General features: G+C 46.2%; 1 protein-coding gene across 1 annotated transcript in view; it reads left to right on the top strand.

The window, feature by feature from the left end:
* The window catches only part of LOC126274010 (uncharacterized), a 163,131-nt gene that overhangs the window by 81,385 nt on the left and 66,296 nt on the right, over window positions 1-15,450 (top strand). The window contains exon 4 of the mRNA XM_049977074.1: window positions 7,598-7,722. Coding sequence (XP_049833031.1) covers window positions 7,598-7,722 — 125 coding nt within the window. The remainder of the gene's footprint in view (window positions 1-7,597; window positions 7,723-15,450) is intronic.

Raw genomic sequence — 15,450 nt, forward strand, 5'->3', positions numbered from 1 at the left:
GAAATATTACTTTGCAAACTTTCAATCAAATCTGCCATCACAAGTAAGTCATCCGCATATGCAATACTGCTTATTTTGTGTTCACATATCTTAATCTCACCCAGCCAGTCTATTGTTTTCAACATATGATCCATAAATAATATGAACAGTGGAGACAGGTTGCAGCCTTGTCTTACCCCTGAAACTACTCTGAACCATGAACTCAATTTACTGTCAACTCTAACTGCTGCCTGACTATCCATGTAAAGACCTTTAATTGCTTGCAACAGTTTGCCTCCTATTCCATAACCTCGTAGAACAGACAATAACTTCCTCCTAGGAACCCAGTCATATGCCTTTTCTAGATCTATAAAGCATATACAGTTCCCTGTTCCACTAATAACACTTCTCCATTATTTGCTGTAAGCTAAAGATCTGGTCTTGACAACCTCTAAGAGGCCTAAACCCACACTGATTTTCATCTAATTGTTCCTCAACTAATACTCGCACTTTCCTTTCAACAATACCTGAGAAGATTTTACCCACAACGGTGATTAAAGAGATACCTCTGTAGTTGTTACAATCTTTCCTGTTTCCATGATTGAAGATTGGTGTGATTACTGCTTTTGTCCAGTCTGATGGAACCTGTCCTGACTCCCAGGCCATTCAATTATCCTGTGTAGCCATTTAAGACCTGACATTCCACTGTATTTGATGAGTTCCGACTTAATGTCATCCACCCCAGCTGCTTTATTGCACTGCAATCTACTGACAATTTTCTCCACTTCCTCAAATGTGATCCTATTTCCATCATCATTCCTATCCCATTCTACCTCGAAATCTGAAACATTGCTGATCGTATTTTCACCTACATTGAGCAACTCTTCAAAATATTCCCTCCATCTGCCCAATGCATTAATAGGATTCACCAGCAGTTTTCCTGACTTGTCCAAAATGCTTGTCATTTTCTTCTTACCTCCCTTTCGAATATTGCTAATTACACTCCAGAATGGTTTTCGAGCCACTTGACCCAAAGTGTTGAACCTGTTTCCAAAGTCTTCCTAAGATTTCTTCTTGGATGCTGCAATTATCTGTTTGGCTTTGTTTCTTTTTTCAACATAACTTTCTCTGTCTACCTGAGTTCTAGTATGTAGCCATTTTTGATACGCCTTTTTTTTTCCTTTTACAGGCTGCCTTGACTGTGTCATTCCACCAAGCTGTTTGCTTCATCCTACTTTTACACACTACTGTTCCAAGACATTCTTTAGCCATTTCTAGTACTGTGTCCCTGTACCTTGTCCATTCCTTTTCCAATGACTGTAATTGACTACAAACTAACTGGTACCTTTCTGAGATCACTGTTATGTACTTGTGCCTGATTTCCTTATCATGAAGTTTCTCCACTCGTATCCTCCTACATATGGACCTGACGTCCTGCACTTTCGGCCTCACAATCCCAATTTCACTGCAGATTAAATAATAATCAGTGTCATCAAAGTATCCCCTGAATACACGTGTGTCCCTCACAGCCTTCCTGAATTCCTGATCTGTTATTATACAGTCAATGACAAATCTGGTTCCCCTGCCTTCCCAAGTACACTGGTGAATGTTCTTATGTTTAAAAAAGGAGTTTGTGATTACTTAGCCCATACTGGCACAGAAATCCAAGAGTTGCTTCCTGTTCCTGTTGGCCTCCATAACCTCTCCAAATTTACCCATAACCTTTTCATACTCTTCTGCTTGATTTCCAATCCTGGCATTAAAATCACCCATGAGCAGAACACTGTCCTCGTCCTTTACTCTAACTACTACATCACTGAGTGCCTCATAAAAACTATCCGTCTTATCTTGATCTGTCCCTTCACAATGCGAATAAACTGACACAATCCTAATTTTCTTGCTAGACGCTGTCAAATCTATGCACATCAGTCATTTGTTTACATACCTTACTGCAACTACGCTTGGTTCCATTTCTTTCCTGATGTAAAGCCCTACACCCCACTGGGCTATTCCTGCTTTGACTCCTGACAGGTAGACTTTGTATTCTCCCACTTCCTCTTCTTTCTCACCCCTTACCCGAATGTCACTAACACCTAAAATGTCCAGCCCCATCTTACTTGCAGCCTCTGTCAGCTCTACCTTCTTCCCAGGGTAGCCCCCATTGATATTAATAGCTTCCCATCTCATTACCATTTGTTTGCCAAGTCGTATCTTAGGAGTCCCTGGTTTGTCAGAGGTGGGACTCCATCACCTCCAAAGGTCCAAGGCATTATGCTCTGATTGTTGCCAGCATCATATTTAAAGTATCAGGGAAGCAGGTTGTTAGCCTTACTTGCCCCGAGTCCCATTGAGTTTTACCCCTAACGGTTGAGGGACTAACGTGGATTTGGTAGTCTTTGCCGTATGAGCACAAAGGTGACAGTGACTCAGAATATGTCCCAGATGCCCAGCCTTATTCCAAAGTAACTGGTATCTCGACTGTCGGGACCACTTACTTGGCCACTCATACGTTGCCCGTGGTTCATGAACTAGGACATGACTACAGGAACCCACACCATGAACCACGTATAGCAATTTATGTTCTTAAATATTTTGAAAATGAGTTTTTCCAGAAATATAATTGTACTTCTTTTACCAAGTGACTTGCTATTCCAACTGTGTCGCTTCATATTTTACATAACAATATTTCATTAACTATCCTATAATTGTAAAATCGTTTCAGCTAATATTATCTATGATGAATCCTAACTAATTGGATACCCCACTCATACGGTTATAGTTGGTGGGGACTTCAACCTACCCTCGGTATGTTGGCAAAAATACTTGTTCAAAACCGGTGGTAGGCAGAAAACGTCTTCAGAGATTGTCCTAAATGCATTCTCCGAAAATTATTTCGAGCAGTTAGTCCACGAACCCACGCGAATTGTAAATGGTTGCGAAAACACACTTGACCTCTTGGCCACAAACAATCCAGAGCTGAAAGAGGGCATCATGACTGATACAGGGATTAGTGATCACAAGGTTGTTGTAGCTAGGCTCAATACTGTTTCTTCCAAATCCACCAGAAACGAACGCAAAATAATTTTATTTAAAAAAGCGGATAAAGTGTCACTAGAAGCCTTCCTAAGAGACAATCTCCATTCCTTCCGAACTGACTATGCAAATGTAGATGAGATGTGGCTCAAATTCAAAGATATAGTAGCAACAGCAATTGAGAGATTCATACCTCATAAATTGGTAAGAGATGGAACGGATCCCGCGTGGTACACAAAAAAGGTCCGAACGCTGTTGCAGACGCAACGGAAAAAGCATGCGAAGTTCAGAAGAACGCGAAATCCCGAAGATGGGCTAAAATTTACAGACGCGCGAAATTTGGCACATACTTCGATGCGAGATGCCTTTAATAGGTTCCACAACGAAACATTGTCTCGAAATTTGGTAGAAAATCCAAAGCAATTCTGGTCGTATGTAAAGTACACAAGCAGCAAGACGCAGTCAATACCTTCGCTGCGCAGTGCCGATGGTACTGTTATCGACGACTGTGCCGCTAAAGCGGAGTTATTGAACGCAGTTTTCCGAAATTCCTTCACCAGGGAAGACGAATGGAATATTCCAGAATTTGAAACACGAACATCTGCTAGCATGAGTTTCTTAGAAGTAGATACCTTAGGGGTTGCGAAGCAACTCATATCGCTTGACACGGGCAAGTCTTCAGGTCCAGACTGTATACCGATTAGGTTCCTTTCAGATTACGCTGATACTATAGCTCCCTACTTAGCACTCATATACAACCGCTCGCTCACCGATAGATCTGTATCTACAGATTGGAAAAATGCGCAGGTCGCACCAGTGGTCAAGAAGGGTAGTAGGAGTAATCCATTTAACTACAGACCTATATCATTGACGTCGGTTTGCAGTAGGGTTTTGGAGCATATACTGTATTCAAACATTATGAACCACCTCGAAGGGAACAATCTATTGACACGTAATCAGCATGGCTTCAGAAAAAATCGCTCTTGTGCAACGCAGCTAGCTCTTTATTCGCACGAAGTAATGGCCGCTATCGACGGGGGACGTATTTCTAGATTTCCGGAAAGCTTTTGACACCGTTCCTCACAAGCGACTTCTAATCAAGTTGCGGAGCTATGGGGTATCGTCTCAGTTGTGCGACTGGATTCGTGATTTCCTGTCAGGAAGGTCGCAGTTCGTAGTAATAGACGGCAAATCATCGAGTAAAACTGAAGTGATATCAGGTGTTCCCCAGGGAAGCGTCCTGGGACCTCTACTGTTCCTGATCTATATAAATGACCTGGGTGACAATCTGAGCAGTTCTCTTAGACTGTTCGCAGATGATGCTGTAATTTACCGTCTAGTAAGGTCATCCGAAGACCAGTATCAGCTGCAAAGCGATTTAGAAAAGATTGCTGTATGGTGTGTCAGGTGGCAGTTGACGCTAAATAACGAAAAGTGTGAGATGATCCACATGAGTTCCAAAAGAACTCCGTTGGAATTCGATTACTCGATAAATAGTAAAATTCTCAAGGCTGTCAATTCAACTAAGTACCTGGGTGTTAAAATTACGAACAACTTCAGTTGGAAGGACCACATAGATAATATTGTCGGGAAGGCGAGCCAAAGGTTGCGTTTCATTGGCAGGACACTTAGAAGATGCAACCAGTCCACTAAAGAGACAGCTTACACTACACTCATTCGTCCTCTGTTAGAATATTGCTGCGCGGTGTGGGATCCTTACCAGGTGGGATTGACGGAGGACATCGAAAGGGTGCAAAAAAGGGCAGCTCGTTTTGTATTATCGCGTTATAGGGGAGAGAGTGTGGCAGATATGATACACGAGTTGGGATGGAAGTCATTACAGCATAGACGTTTTTCGTAGCGGCGAGACCTTTTTACGAAATTTCAGTCACCAACTTTCTCTTCCGAATGCGAAAATATTTTGTTGAGCCCAACCTACATAGGTAGGAATGATCATCAAAATAAAATAAGAGAAATCAGAGCTCGAACAGAAAGGTTTAGGTGTTCGTTTTTCCCGCTCGCTGTTCGGGAGTGGAATAGTAGAGAGAGAGTATGATTGTGGTTCGATGAACCCTCTGCCAAGCACTTAAATGTGAATTGCAGAGTAGTCATGTAGATGTAGATGTAGATATGAGATGTAAGGAAGCCGAATTATTACTCTCCATAGACATGGATTGTGGACATTCACTTGTCCTGTCACAGCTGTGTGGGAACAATTACAAACAATAAAACACTTTAGATTTTTATTAGTAGCACTTGCATACGTGTTTGGTACAAATGAAAGTTCTCTACTATGCAGAAGTATTTCCAGGATGTAATAACAATATGAGAAAGATAGATTGCTACACACCACAAATGTGCAATGAAAAGACTGCTAAACATTTAAGCTTTGAGCAAAAAGTTCTTTCGAAATAAAAAGAATGTGCACAAGCTTGCACACTCTTGTGTGCACAGCCACTGGCTCTGTGCCCTGAGGCCAGACTATGACTGTCAGATGTGATCAATCTGCTAGGGTCCTCTTCAGTTCAGAAAAGCTGGTGCTGGTAGGAGGCAGTCACATGGTGCAGACTGTGAAGCAGTCATTGAATTAAACCACATGTTGGGCAGCCTGTTCTGCGACTGAGAGGTCCAACTGTCGCTTTGCCACAGTCTGGCGGTGGTCATTCATGTGGACAGTCATTGTGCCCACATCAACAGCAGCTCATTGGTTGCAGCTTCGTTTGTAGATCACATGGCTGCTTTCACAGATAGCCCTGCCATTGATAGAGTAGGAGCTGCCTGTGATAGAACTGTAGTAGATGGTAGTGAGTGGATATGCAGGACAGGCCTTCAGACTGAAATTACATTCCAAACTTAGTCCTGAAACAGATCTCGTGTCACTGGCCACAAAGGAACACTTCTCTTGTGACTCAGTACCACCAGGTTGAGAGAAACTGAAACACATTTGCCACCAGGGTTTAGGCTACCTCTAATCATTCAGTAAAATGAGGAATATTATCCCCACTCCTCCTAGGATGGTATTCCACCAGCCAACAAACCTATCCAGCATTTTTGTTCATTCCCACTCCCCTGTGGTCCTAACACCTTGCCTCATGGCTCGTATCCCTGCAATAGATCTGGATGCAAGACCTGTCCCATACATCCTTCCACTACCAGTTACTACTGTAGCCCCACTACAGAGTATGTACTCCAGTTGAACAGCTTCAGCCATTTGAACAGATTTGTGAGCCTGCAGGAAGCTACATGGATGAGTTGGGTTCATTTGTGATCTGTGGAACATTCCCAAACCTGTAGCCTGGGTTCTGGCTGTCCACATACTACAGACCCATGTCAAGATTGACAAACTGTGAAATTAGCGGTGAAATTCATTCACATGTAGCACTTGTGACAGCACGTCTTTGCCAAGCATTGCTACTCTAGTGTCATGAAAGAGTTGTTTAGAGGTGCTCTGTTGCTTTCAGTGTTTAGAGTAGATTTTGTCTCTGTCTGAGAGTGATCGATGTACGTGTTTGGTGCAGACCTGATGAGCTGCCTATTCCGGAGTGCATTCATCAATGACAAACAGGTCCCATCTCATCATCACTTACAACCAGTTACATTTGATTTTACAGGTTAAAGTAACCACTGCCCATTCCATTGCAAAGGCTGTTATCCCTGTGCTATTGCTGTTCAAGGGGAAGGTGTTTTGCTTTTTCAGCAGGACACTGTATGCCCAGGACACTGCATGGCCAATTTATTAGAAAACTTGTCCTGTTTCATTTGTTGTTCATTCCTTTCCCCTGATGTAGAAACTGTACACATTACTATTTGCCCACCAATGTAACATTCTCACAGTTATTGTGTCAAATCTTTCACGATTCAATCAATCAATGATGTAGGAATGGCTTTGGCAATCTGCTTTGATTGCCTCAGTGCCATAATTACTATATACCCAGTGATGATCTGAGCTGATTATATAGTTTCAGAGTGATAATAAAAAAATTATATAGTACATCAGGCAATGGGATCCAGGGTAATAAGTACACACTGCTGACAGATACTTCAGATTTCACGCATTATGCTGTTCTCTAAAGGATATTAGCTCATACTTGATTCAGATCCTTGTTCATTGATAAAAATACTCAGAACTGATGGAAAAAAGGTGCAGATAGTGAAATAAATTGTTAAGTTGTGACTCTTTTGTTGCAAAGGTATAATATAGTGCTACTGATAAGCCTTCAAATAAATGTCTTATCATCCATGGCTTTATATTTTGCCAAGATTTTCCCAATTCCAATACACCACTTTTTAATAGAATTAGTTTAATGTCCTAATAAATTTTTAGCAGTGAACTTGTGGAGCTTAAGAAAACTGTAGCGGATTATCATTATTATTATGGTATATTGACTCCAATCTATAGCATTAGACTGGAGATTTTTGTGCATTCTCATACATATTTTACTTTAATGAGCAGCCAACTTTGCAAATCTGCTATTCTTGTGCTATTATTTTCTGTTTTTATGCTCATTTTTTGTGTCTATATGCCAAAAATCCAGAAAGGACCAATCGGCTTATCTTTCTTCTAACTAAAGTTTTTCTCTTTCAGATTGTAACAACTCTTTAACAATTGTTGGTGATGAATTATCAGTTGTAACTCTTCCTCAGTATTCACCTTGTGGAGTGGAATCAGCTTGTGAATGGAATATTTATCTGAAAAAAATGGAAAGGAAGGTACTTTTTGCAACAGAAATGAAGACATTCTAAGACAAATAATTTAGTTCAGTTGAAATAGAAAATGTTAATAACTGTTTCAATTCTGCTTGTCTGCAACTCGATATGTCTTCTTTATGGTAAGTAGCAATCTGGCTTTTCCTACATTGTTGATGTTCCTACCTGGAGTTTCCATTTCTTGGTCTTTGCCAAATGTGTTTCCCCCCTGTGGGTTCGGGGATAAGAATAGGCCCACGGTATTCCTGCCTGTCGTAAGAGGCGACTAAAAGGAGTCTCAAACGTTTTGGCCTTGTGAGATGGTCCCCTAACGGGTTTGACCTCCATCCTTCTAAATTTTCCGAAGAGCGAGCCGATTGGGGAAGGGCGCCTTACAAGGAGCGATGTGTCCATCATGCATTACCATCTCTAGCCAGGTTTGTCGTCATCGCTTAGCAGTCCCGCTCACCTACCATCTCTTGGGCGTGGATTTCTTCTTGGGTGCAGTTTATTGCAGTCTGCTATGCTGTGTCGCTTTATGCGCCAATGACGATATTGGACTACATCACCTGAAATCCAGCACGGTAGCCAGTCTGTTGTGGTGGGGCCACCATGTACCCTGTTGGTTGTAGCCCCCTGACTACACAGGGATCGCTCTGCTGATGCCAGCGCCGTTAACTCCCCACGTATGCCAAGGAGTAGATGCCTATCTCCTTGGGGCATTGGGACTCCCGGCAATGGCCATCCTGCCAGGTGGTCGTTGCTGAGGCTGGGTGGCGCCCGTGGGGAGGGCCCTTGGTCGGAGTAGGTGGCATCAAGGCGGATGACCCGCAATGAAGCGTGGTACATCATCTCTTGCTGGCGGCCAGCCGCCAGCAGTCTCTAAGCGTTCCAGGGCTCAATACAACGCAACTACATATGACCCCAAATCGTTCCCCTCCCTGGCTACACCATGGGAGGAACGAAAGACTAAGGATGCCAGCGAACCATACTCGCCCCGCTACCTGGTGTGTACGAGAGCTGATGGTGAATCCTTTACATCCATGAAGCCTCAGTTCTTCGTCGAGCACTTAGAGGACAAGTTCGGGGAGGTGGAGGGCTTGTCCAAAATGCGCTCGGGCTCGGTTTTGATCAAATCGGCGTCCTCCGCCCAGTCCCGCCGGTTACTCGATTGTAACAAGCTGGGGATGTTCCGGTTACAATCACGCCCCATAAGAGTCTTAATATGGTCCAGGGCATAATATTTCATTGGGACCTTCTATTGCAGTCCGATGACGAGCTTCGCACCAATTTAGAGCGGCGAGGTGTTCACTTCGTCCGGCACGTACATCGTGGTCCAAGGGATAAGCAGGTTGCCACCGGTGCCTTCATCTTGGCCTTCGCGGGTGATACTTTACCTGAGAAGGTCAAGGTGATAGTCTACCGTTGCGACGTCAAGCCATATATCCCTCCCCCGATGCGGTGCTTTAAGTGCTGGAAGTTCGGGCATATGTCTTCCCGCTGTACTTCCAGCCTCACATGTCGAGATTGTGGACGCCCATCACATCCCAATACTCCATGTGCTCCACCTCCCATCTGTGTAAACTGCGGAGAGCACCACTCGCCTTGCTCGCCGGACTGCAGGATCTTCCAGAAAGAGCGCAAAATCATGGAGTATAAGACCCTGGACCGCCTGACACTGAGGCCAGGCAGAAGTTCGAACGCCTCCATCCTGTTCGAATGACTGCCTCTTACGCCGCGGCTACTACTGTTATGGCCCCATTAGCTCTCCCTCAGACTGCCACCTCTCAGAGCCGGAATGCTACACCTGCCCCCTTGATGGTGGGGGGCACTTCACTCCCTGCTGCTCCTGCACTACCTGCCTCAGGAGCAGCAACCCCCCAACCATCGGGGACATCAGTCCCCACTTCTAAGCTGGGGAAGCCTCACACTTCCCTGGCTCGAATAGCACGGAAAGGGTCCCTTGGGTCCCTTCCTTCCCAGGTTTCCGCCTCTGGGAAGGGTGACGTCAGCCAATGGAAGAAAAGCAGACCAGCGGCTGGTCGCAGGGCTTCCCGCTCCTCCTCCGTCCCGGAGACTGACTCGCTGGAGCCCTCCCAGCCAATGAAACCCAAGGACCAGAGAGACAAGACGAAGAAGACCTCTAAGGCCAAGGAACACGCGGTGGCATCCACCCCACTGCTCCCTACAGGCTCTGCGTCCGAGGATAAGGTGGAGATCCGGGTGTCCGCTGAGGACCTGGATCTCGCCGGACCCTCAGACACCATGGAAGCAGATTGTACTGGTCCTCCATTGGTGGCAGCAGGTGACCCAGTGGCGTGATCTGCCTCCTCGGCCCCTTCACGCCTTTTTCGGACATGGACAAAGCGATACTCCAGTGGAACTGCAGCGCTTTTTTCCACCACCTTGCTGAGCTTCGCCAACTCATCAGCAGTCACCCTTTCCTCTGCATTGCCCTACAGGAAACTTGGTTTCCGGCAATGCGGGCCCCTGCCCTACGTGGGTATTGGGGTTATTACAAGAACCGGGCAGCTTGAGAGGGTATCTGGTGGAGTCTGCGTCTACATCCTTAACTCTGTCTACAGCGAATGTGTGCCTCTTCACACACCTTTAGATGCTGTCGCTGTAAGGATGTGGACGCCTCAGCCTATTACTGTCTGCAGTTTGTATCTTCCGCCAGATGGTGATGTCTCGCGTCATGTGTTGGCTGCCTTAATAGCACAACTGCCTCCTCCTTTTGTGTTACTGGGCGACCTTAACGCCCATAACCCCCTGTGGGGTAGCGCCGCGATTACTGGCCGGGGTAGAGATGTCGAGACTCTTCTCTCGCAGCTTGACCTCTGCCTCTTAAACACGGGAGAGCCGACACATTTCAGCGTAGTCCATGGCACATTTTCGGCCATCGACCTTTCTATTTGCAGCCCCGGATGGGGTGCCGATCGGTCCACCCTTCTCCGGCTGTATCAAGCGCTGATCCAGTCCCGCCTTGATTATGGGTGTGTGGCTTATGGTTCAGCATCGCCATCAGCGTTGCAATTGCTGGATCCCATCCATCACTGCGGGATCCGACTCGCCACAGGAGCATTTCGGACAAGCCCTGTTGACAGCTTACTTGTGGAGGCTGGTGTTCCTCCATTGCGGATCCGGCGTGACAGACTTCTGGCCGCTTATGCTGCCCACGTTTGTAGCTTGCCAGGGCATCCCAACTACCGTCTCCTGTTCCCGCACTCGATCGTCCATCTTCCAGACAGTCGGCCCCGGTCAGGGTGTACGATTGCGGTTTGCATCCGGGCTCTACTGTGTGGGATTGAGTTTTTTCCTCTCCCGCCTGTTTTTCGGGCCAATCTCCGTCTGCCCCCTTGGTGTGTGCGCCGACCATGCATTCGGCTGGATTTGGCACAGGGTCCGAAAGACTCGGTCCCTCCTCCGGCCCTCCGCCGCCGCTTTGTTTCTCTCCTTGCCGAGTTTCTCGGATCTGTCATGGCCTATACCAACGGTTCGATGGTCTCTGGTCGCACTGGTTACGCTCTTACTCTAGAGGATCATTGTGAGCAACCGTCGCTGGCACCCGGGAACAGTGTATACACTGCCGAGTTGGGTGCCATCTATCGCGCCCTAGAGTATATCTGCTCCCGCTCAGGTGAGTCCTTTGTCATCTGTAGTGACTCCCTGAGTGGTTTACGAGCTCTTGACCAGTGCTTTCCTCGTTCCCGTCTGGTGATGGCCATCCACGTGTCGCTCCATGCTCTTGCCCGTTGCGGCCGCTCCGTGGTCTTTGTTTGGACCCCAGGTCATGTCGGCATCCCGGGCAATGAGCGGGTTGACACGCTGGCTAAACAGGCAGTGAGTTCACCGGCTCTGGAACTCGGCCTTATGGAGTGTGATCTCCTGTCGCTTTTGCGCCAGAAAGTGCTTGGTGCCTGGGGTGATGAGTGGCGCACCCTGCCCACACCCAACAAACTTCGGGCGGTGAAGGAGACGACCAGTGTGTGGCGCAACTCCATGCGGGCCTCTCGGAAGGACTCTGTCGTCCTCTGCCGGCTGCGCGTTGGCCACACGTGGCTGACGCACGGCCATTTGTTGCGCCGGGAGGACCCACCGCTATGTCGCTGCGGGGCAGCTCTGACGGTGGTCCACATTTTGGTGGACTGCCCGCTTTTAACAGGGCTCAGGCAGACGTTTGCGCTGCCTGATACCCTCCCTGCCCTTTTATGTGATGACGTTGCTATGGCGGACCTCGTGTTGAGTTTTATTCGGGCAGGGGGTTTTTATCGTATGATTTGAGTGTTTGTCCTTTTATTTCCTGTATTGACTTGGGCCTTTGGCCTGTGGTTTTAAATTGTGGGTTTTAATGTCATTTGGTGGTTGGCTTTTCCTTATTTTCATGGTCGGCCAACCACCTTCACACTCGGTGTGATTTTAGTTCCGTTTATCTGGTCTTTGTCTGTCTTTCTTGTATTGTGTCGTCCCTTGTCTCAGTTCTCAGTTTTTAACGACTGACAGTTTTTATTTCGTGTGATTTTATCGTGGAACAAGGGACCGATGACCTTAGCAGTCTGGTCCCTTCAATCCCACACCCAACCAACCAACCAAATGTTTCTTCCATCCTACAACCCTGTGACATTTTCCTTAGCTACTCTTCTCAATGCCCGTTCTTTCTCTCCTTTTCTGTGTTTATTCACCATCTTCCAAAACCCCTTCTACTTCTGAGCTACACTGTATCATGGTTCGTCCGCACACAACAGACTTTCTGGCTATGTGTCTTGTTGTTGCAGCATCTAACGGTCAATTTTTTATTCCCTCTGATAGTTGTTTTTTCTATTCATCCAACTTCATCCATCGTCCTGATGTACTTGAGCATTTTCTTTCCCATACCCGTCCATGCTGCATGAACTTTCAATCATCGACCTCATTGTTCCTTTTTACACACATTTCTGCACCTTTTTAACATATATGTGTGTGTTTTTACATGGTTTCATGAAAGTGTGCATACTGTTGCATATCTGCATGTTATTGTGCATCTGTGCACATATACAGCTCCTCTCTTAACCATTAACACCTATTTTGCCCAGTGCTGCATCATTCCCATTTCATTGACGCCATTCCTGCTACAATGGACACTTACTTCATATTTCTGCAACAATTCAGAAAAATACCCCTTTCCCTGGCTAAAACCTAGTCCCACATACTGTTTCTCAAATGCTGCCTAATCTATGGAATCCCTCCAAATAGCCTAACTGTAAACATTTCTGGATCCCACTCCTTTTACAATGCACTTCACCTTTTCAGATTCCGCCAGTCCCTGGACCTAACAAACCCGGTACCGCAAAAACATCTCCATGGCACAGACATCCCAGAACCACCTCTTCTCCCTCTACAAGATACTGGTACTCTGCAATCCCTACTCTATAAATCACATCTCTGAAATTGAATCCCTTGCTCTCCAGCACCTGGAGGAGCATTCAAGGCACCATCTCAGTAAGTCATCTAACTTGCTGATATCCTACCACCTCCTCAGGGCACCAATACCCAGCCTCTATCATACCCAGTGTTCCTCCTTGTCGACCCCTTGTAGTAGCTAAACCCTGCGTAGCTGACCTTCCCAACTTGCCACATCTCCAAAACTCCCGACCAACTCTCCATCAAATACAGAGCCAAATCATTCCCTTAACAATGTTGTTTACCTTTCCACCAAAACCCTCAGCTTCACAGAAGTTTGTCTTATTCAAAGGATTCACCTTTAGCCCTACACCCAAATTTAACCATGCTGGACTTGTCAAGGACTTACTCTACTTCTAGCTTCTTTGCCACCAATTCTTCCAACCAAAACCACCCTAATTCCAACACTGAAACCTGCCTCTTCCACTTCTTACCACCATCCAACTGTGACCCTATTCCCTCCCATCTAACCACCTGCTGGTCGCCTTCCAGGAATTCTGTACCTCCAACTTACCTTCACCATCCATCCCCAGGTCCCTTCCTCAGAATATCAACCTTCCAGTAGAAGAAAGAACAGCCATACACAACCTCAAAACAAATCTTGATGTAATCATTCTACTTGCAGACAAAAGCTCCACCACTGTTGTCATGGACTGCAGAAGGCCTTCAATTATGACTCCTCTATCTATAAACCCCTATCAAAATGGTCCCATCCCAGAAGTACAACAAACTCCAATCCCTGCTTAAAGACTTGGGTCCTTCCCAGAACCTCACCTGAATCTTTCCTGCCTCACCCCGATGAATACTGCACACCCAACTTCTACATGCTCTCCAAAATCCACAACTCCAACAATCCTAGATGTGCCATTGTGGCTGGTTATTATGCCCCCCACTGAAAGAATTTCAGCCCTCAATGACAAACACATCCAACCAATTGCCTGTAATCTAGCCTAACATGTCAGACATCAACCACTTTCTTCACTGACTGCCTACCATCCCCACCTCTTTACGTCATGAGTAGGAATCCATCAATGTTGACACCACCTCCCTATACAACATTCCTCCTGCCCATGGTCTTACCACTATTGAACACTGCCTTTCCCAATGTCCTTCAGACTGCAAGCCCGGTATCTCATTCCTCACAGATCTTACCAACTTTACGATAAACTACTACTTTTCATTTGAAGGGATAGTATATAAACAAATCTGTGACACTGCCATGAGACCCACATGGCATCATTCTATACCAACCTTTTTAGGAGCCATGTAGAGGAGACCTTTCTAGCCTCTCAAAACACACCTAATCTGGTTCAAGTTAACTGATGATATGTTCATGATCTAGACTAAGAGTCCAGATACCCTCTCTTTGTTCCTTTGCTGATGACTACATGAAGCAGATAAGAGAGAAGGTATTGAGGTTGCAGTGTGCCACCTTCCTTGGCGCCATCTGGACCTCTGACCACATTAAATCCAACCAACCACCAACAGCACATGCATTTCGACAGCTGTCATCTCTTTCACTCCAAAAATGCTGCCAATAGAACCTGGCCACCCAGGGATGGTTTATCTGCTGTGACAAAACTCCCTTACTCAGTATGTTGAGGGTCTCACCTAAGCCTTCACTGTCTGGTACTAACCCTCCCCCCCCCCCCCCCCCCCCGACCTAGTCTGGAAACAGATCTCCTGTGCCAATTCCCCTCACACTTCCGATCCTCCCACTTCCCTCAAGAACCAGCCACAAAGTAGTGTGGCAAAGAGCAAAGTTGAGCACCCTGTGCCATAATATGCAGCTGATTCCAATGGCACCTGATTGCAATGGCTGCTTCATTACCTGAGCCATCTGGATCCTGCCCTCCACCACCAGCTATCCTGAACTGCTCCGATGGGAATTACCCTTAAAACACATTCTCCGGTCTTATAATTATCCCGGCCTGAACCTATGGTAGGATGCTGTCCCCATACCCTCCATCCAACAGTTTCCACCCTGTATGTCCTATCATCTCTTCCCCATTCATCTTCCACTCTGTTTATCTGTAGCTGACAATGCATCTGCTGGCTTTCCCCACTCTTTTCCACAGCATTTGCCTCTTTCCCCACACATTAGCTACTATCCCTTCATCTTACCTGCCCCCTTCAGATTGGTGCTTGCATCCCATGTGAAAGTTGCATTCTGGTGTGTGTGCGCATGTACAATGAAGGCTATGACTGAAAGCTTTATGTAAGTTCTTTAAATGTGCCTGTCTTACACACTCACTCCATGTATGGATGGAGTTTGAGTGGCATGGGTTATAGGTACTGAAGGACAGGAACTAG

The sequence above is a fragment of the Schistocerca gregaria genome, chromosome 1, assembly GCF_023897955.1.
Source record: "Schistocerca gregaria isolate iqSchGreg1 chromosome 1, iqSchGreg1.2, whole genome shotgun sequence".
Classification (NCBI taxonomy): domain Eukaryota; kingdom Metazoa; phylum Arthropoda; class Insecta; order Orthoptera; family Acrididae; genus Schistocerca; species Schistocerca gregaria.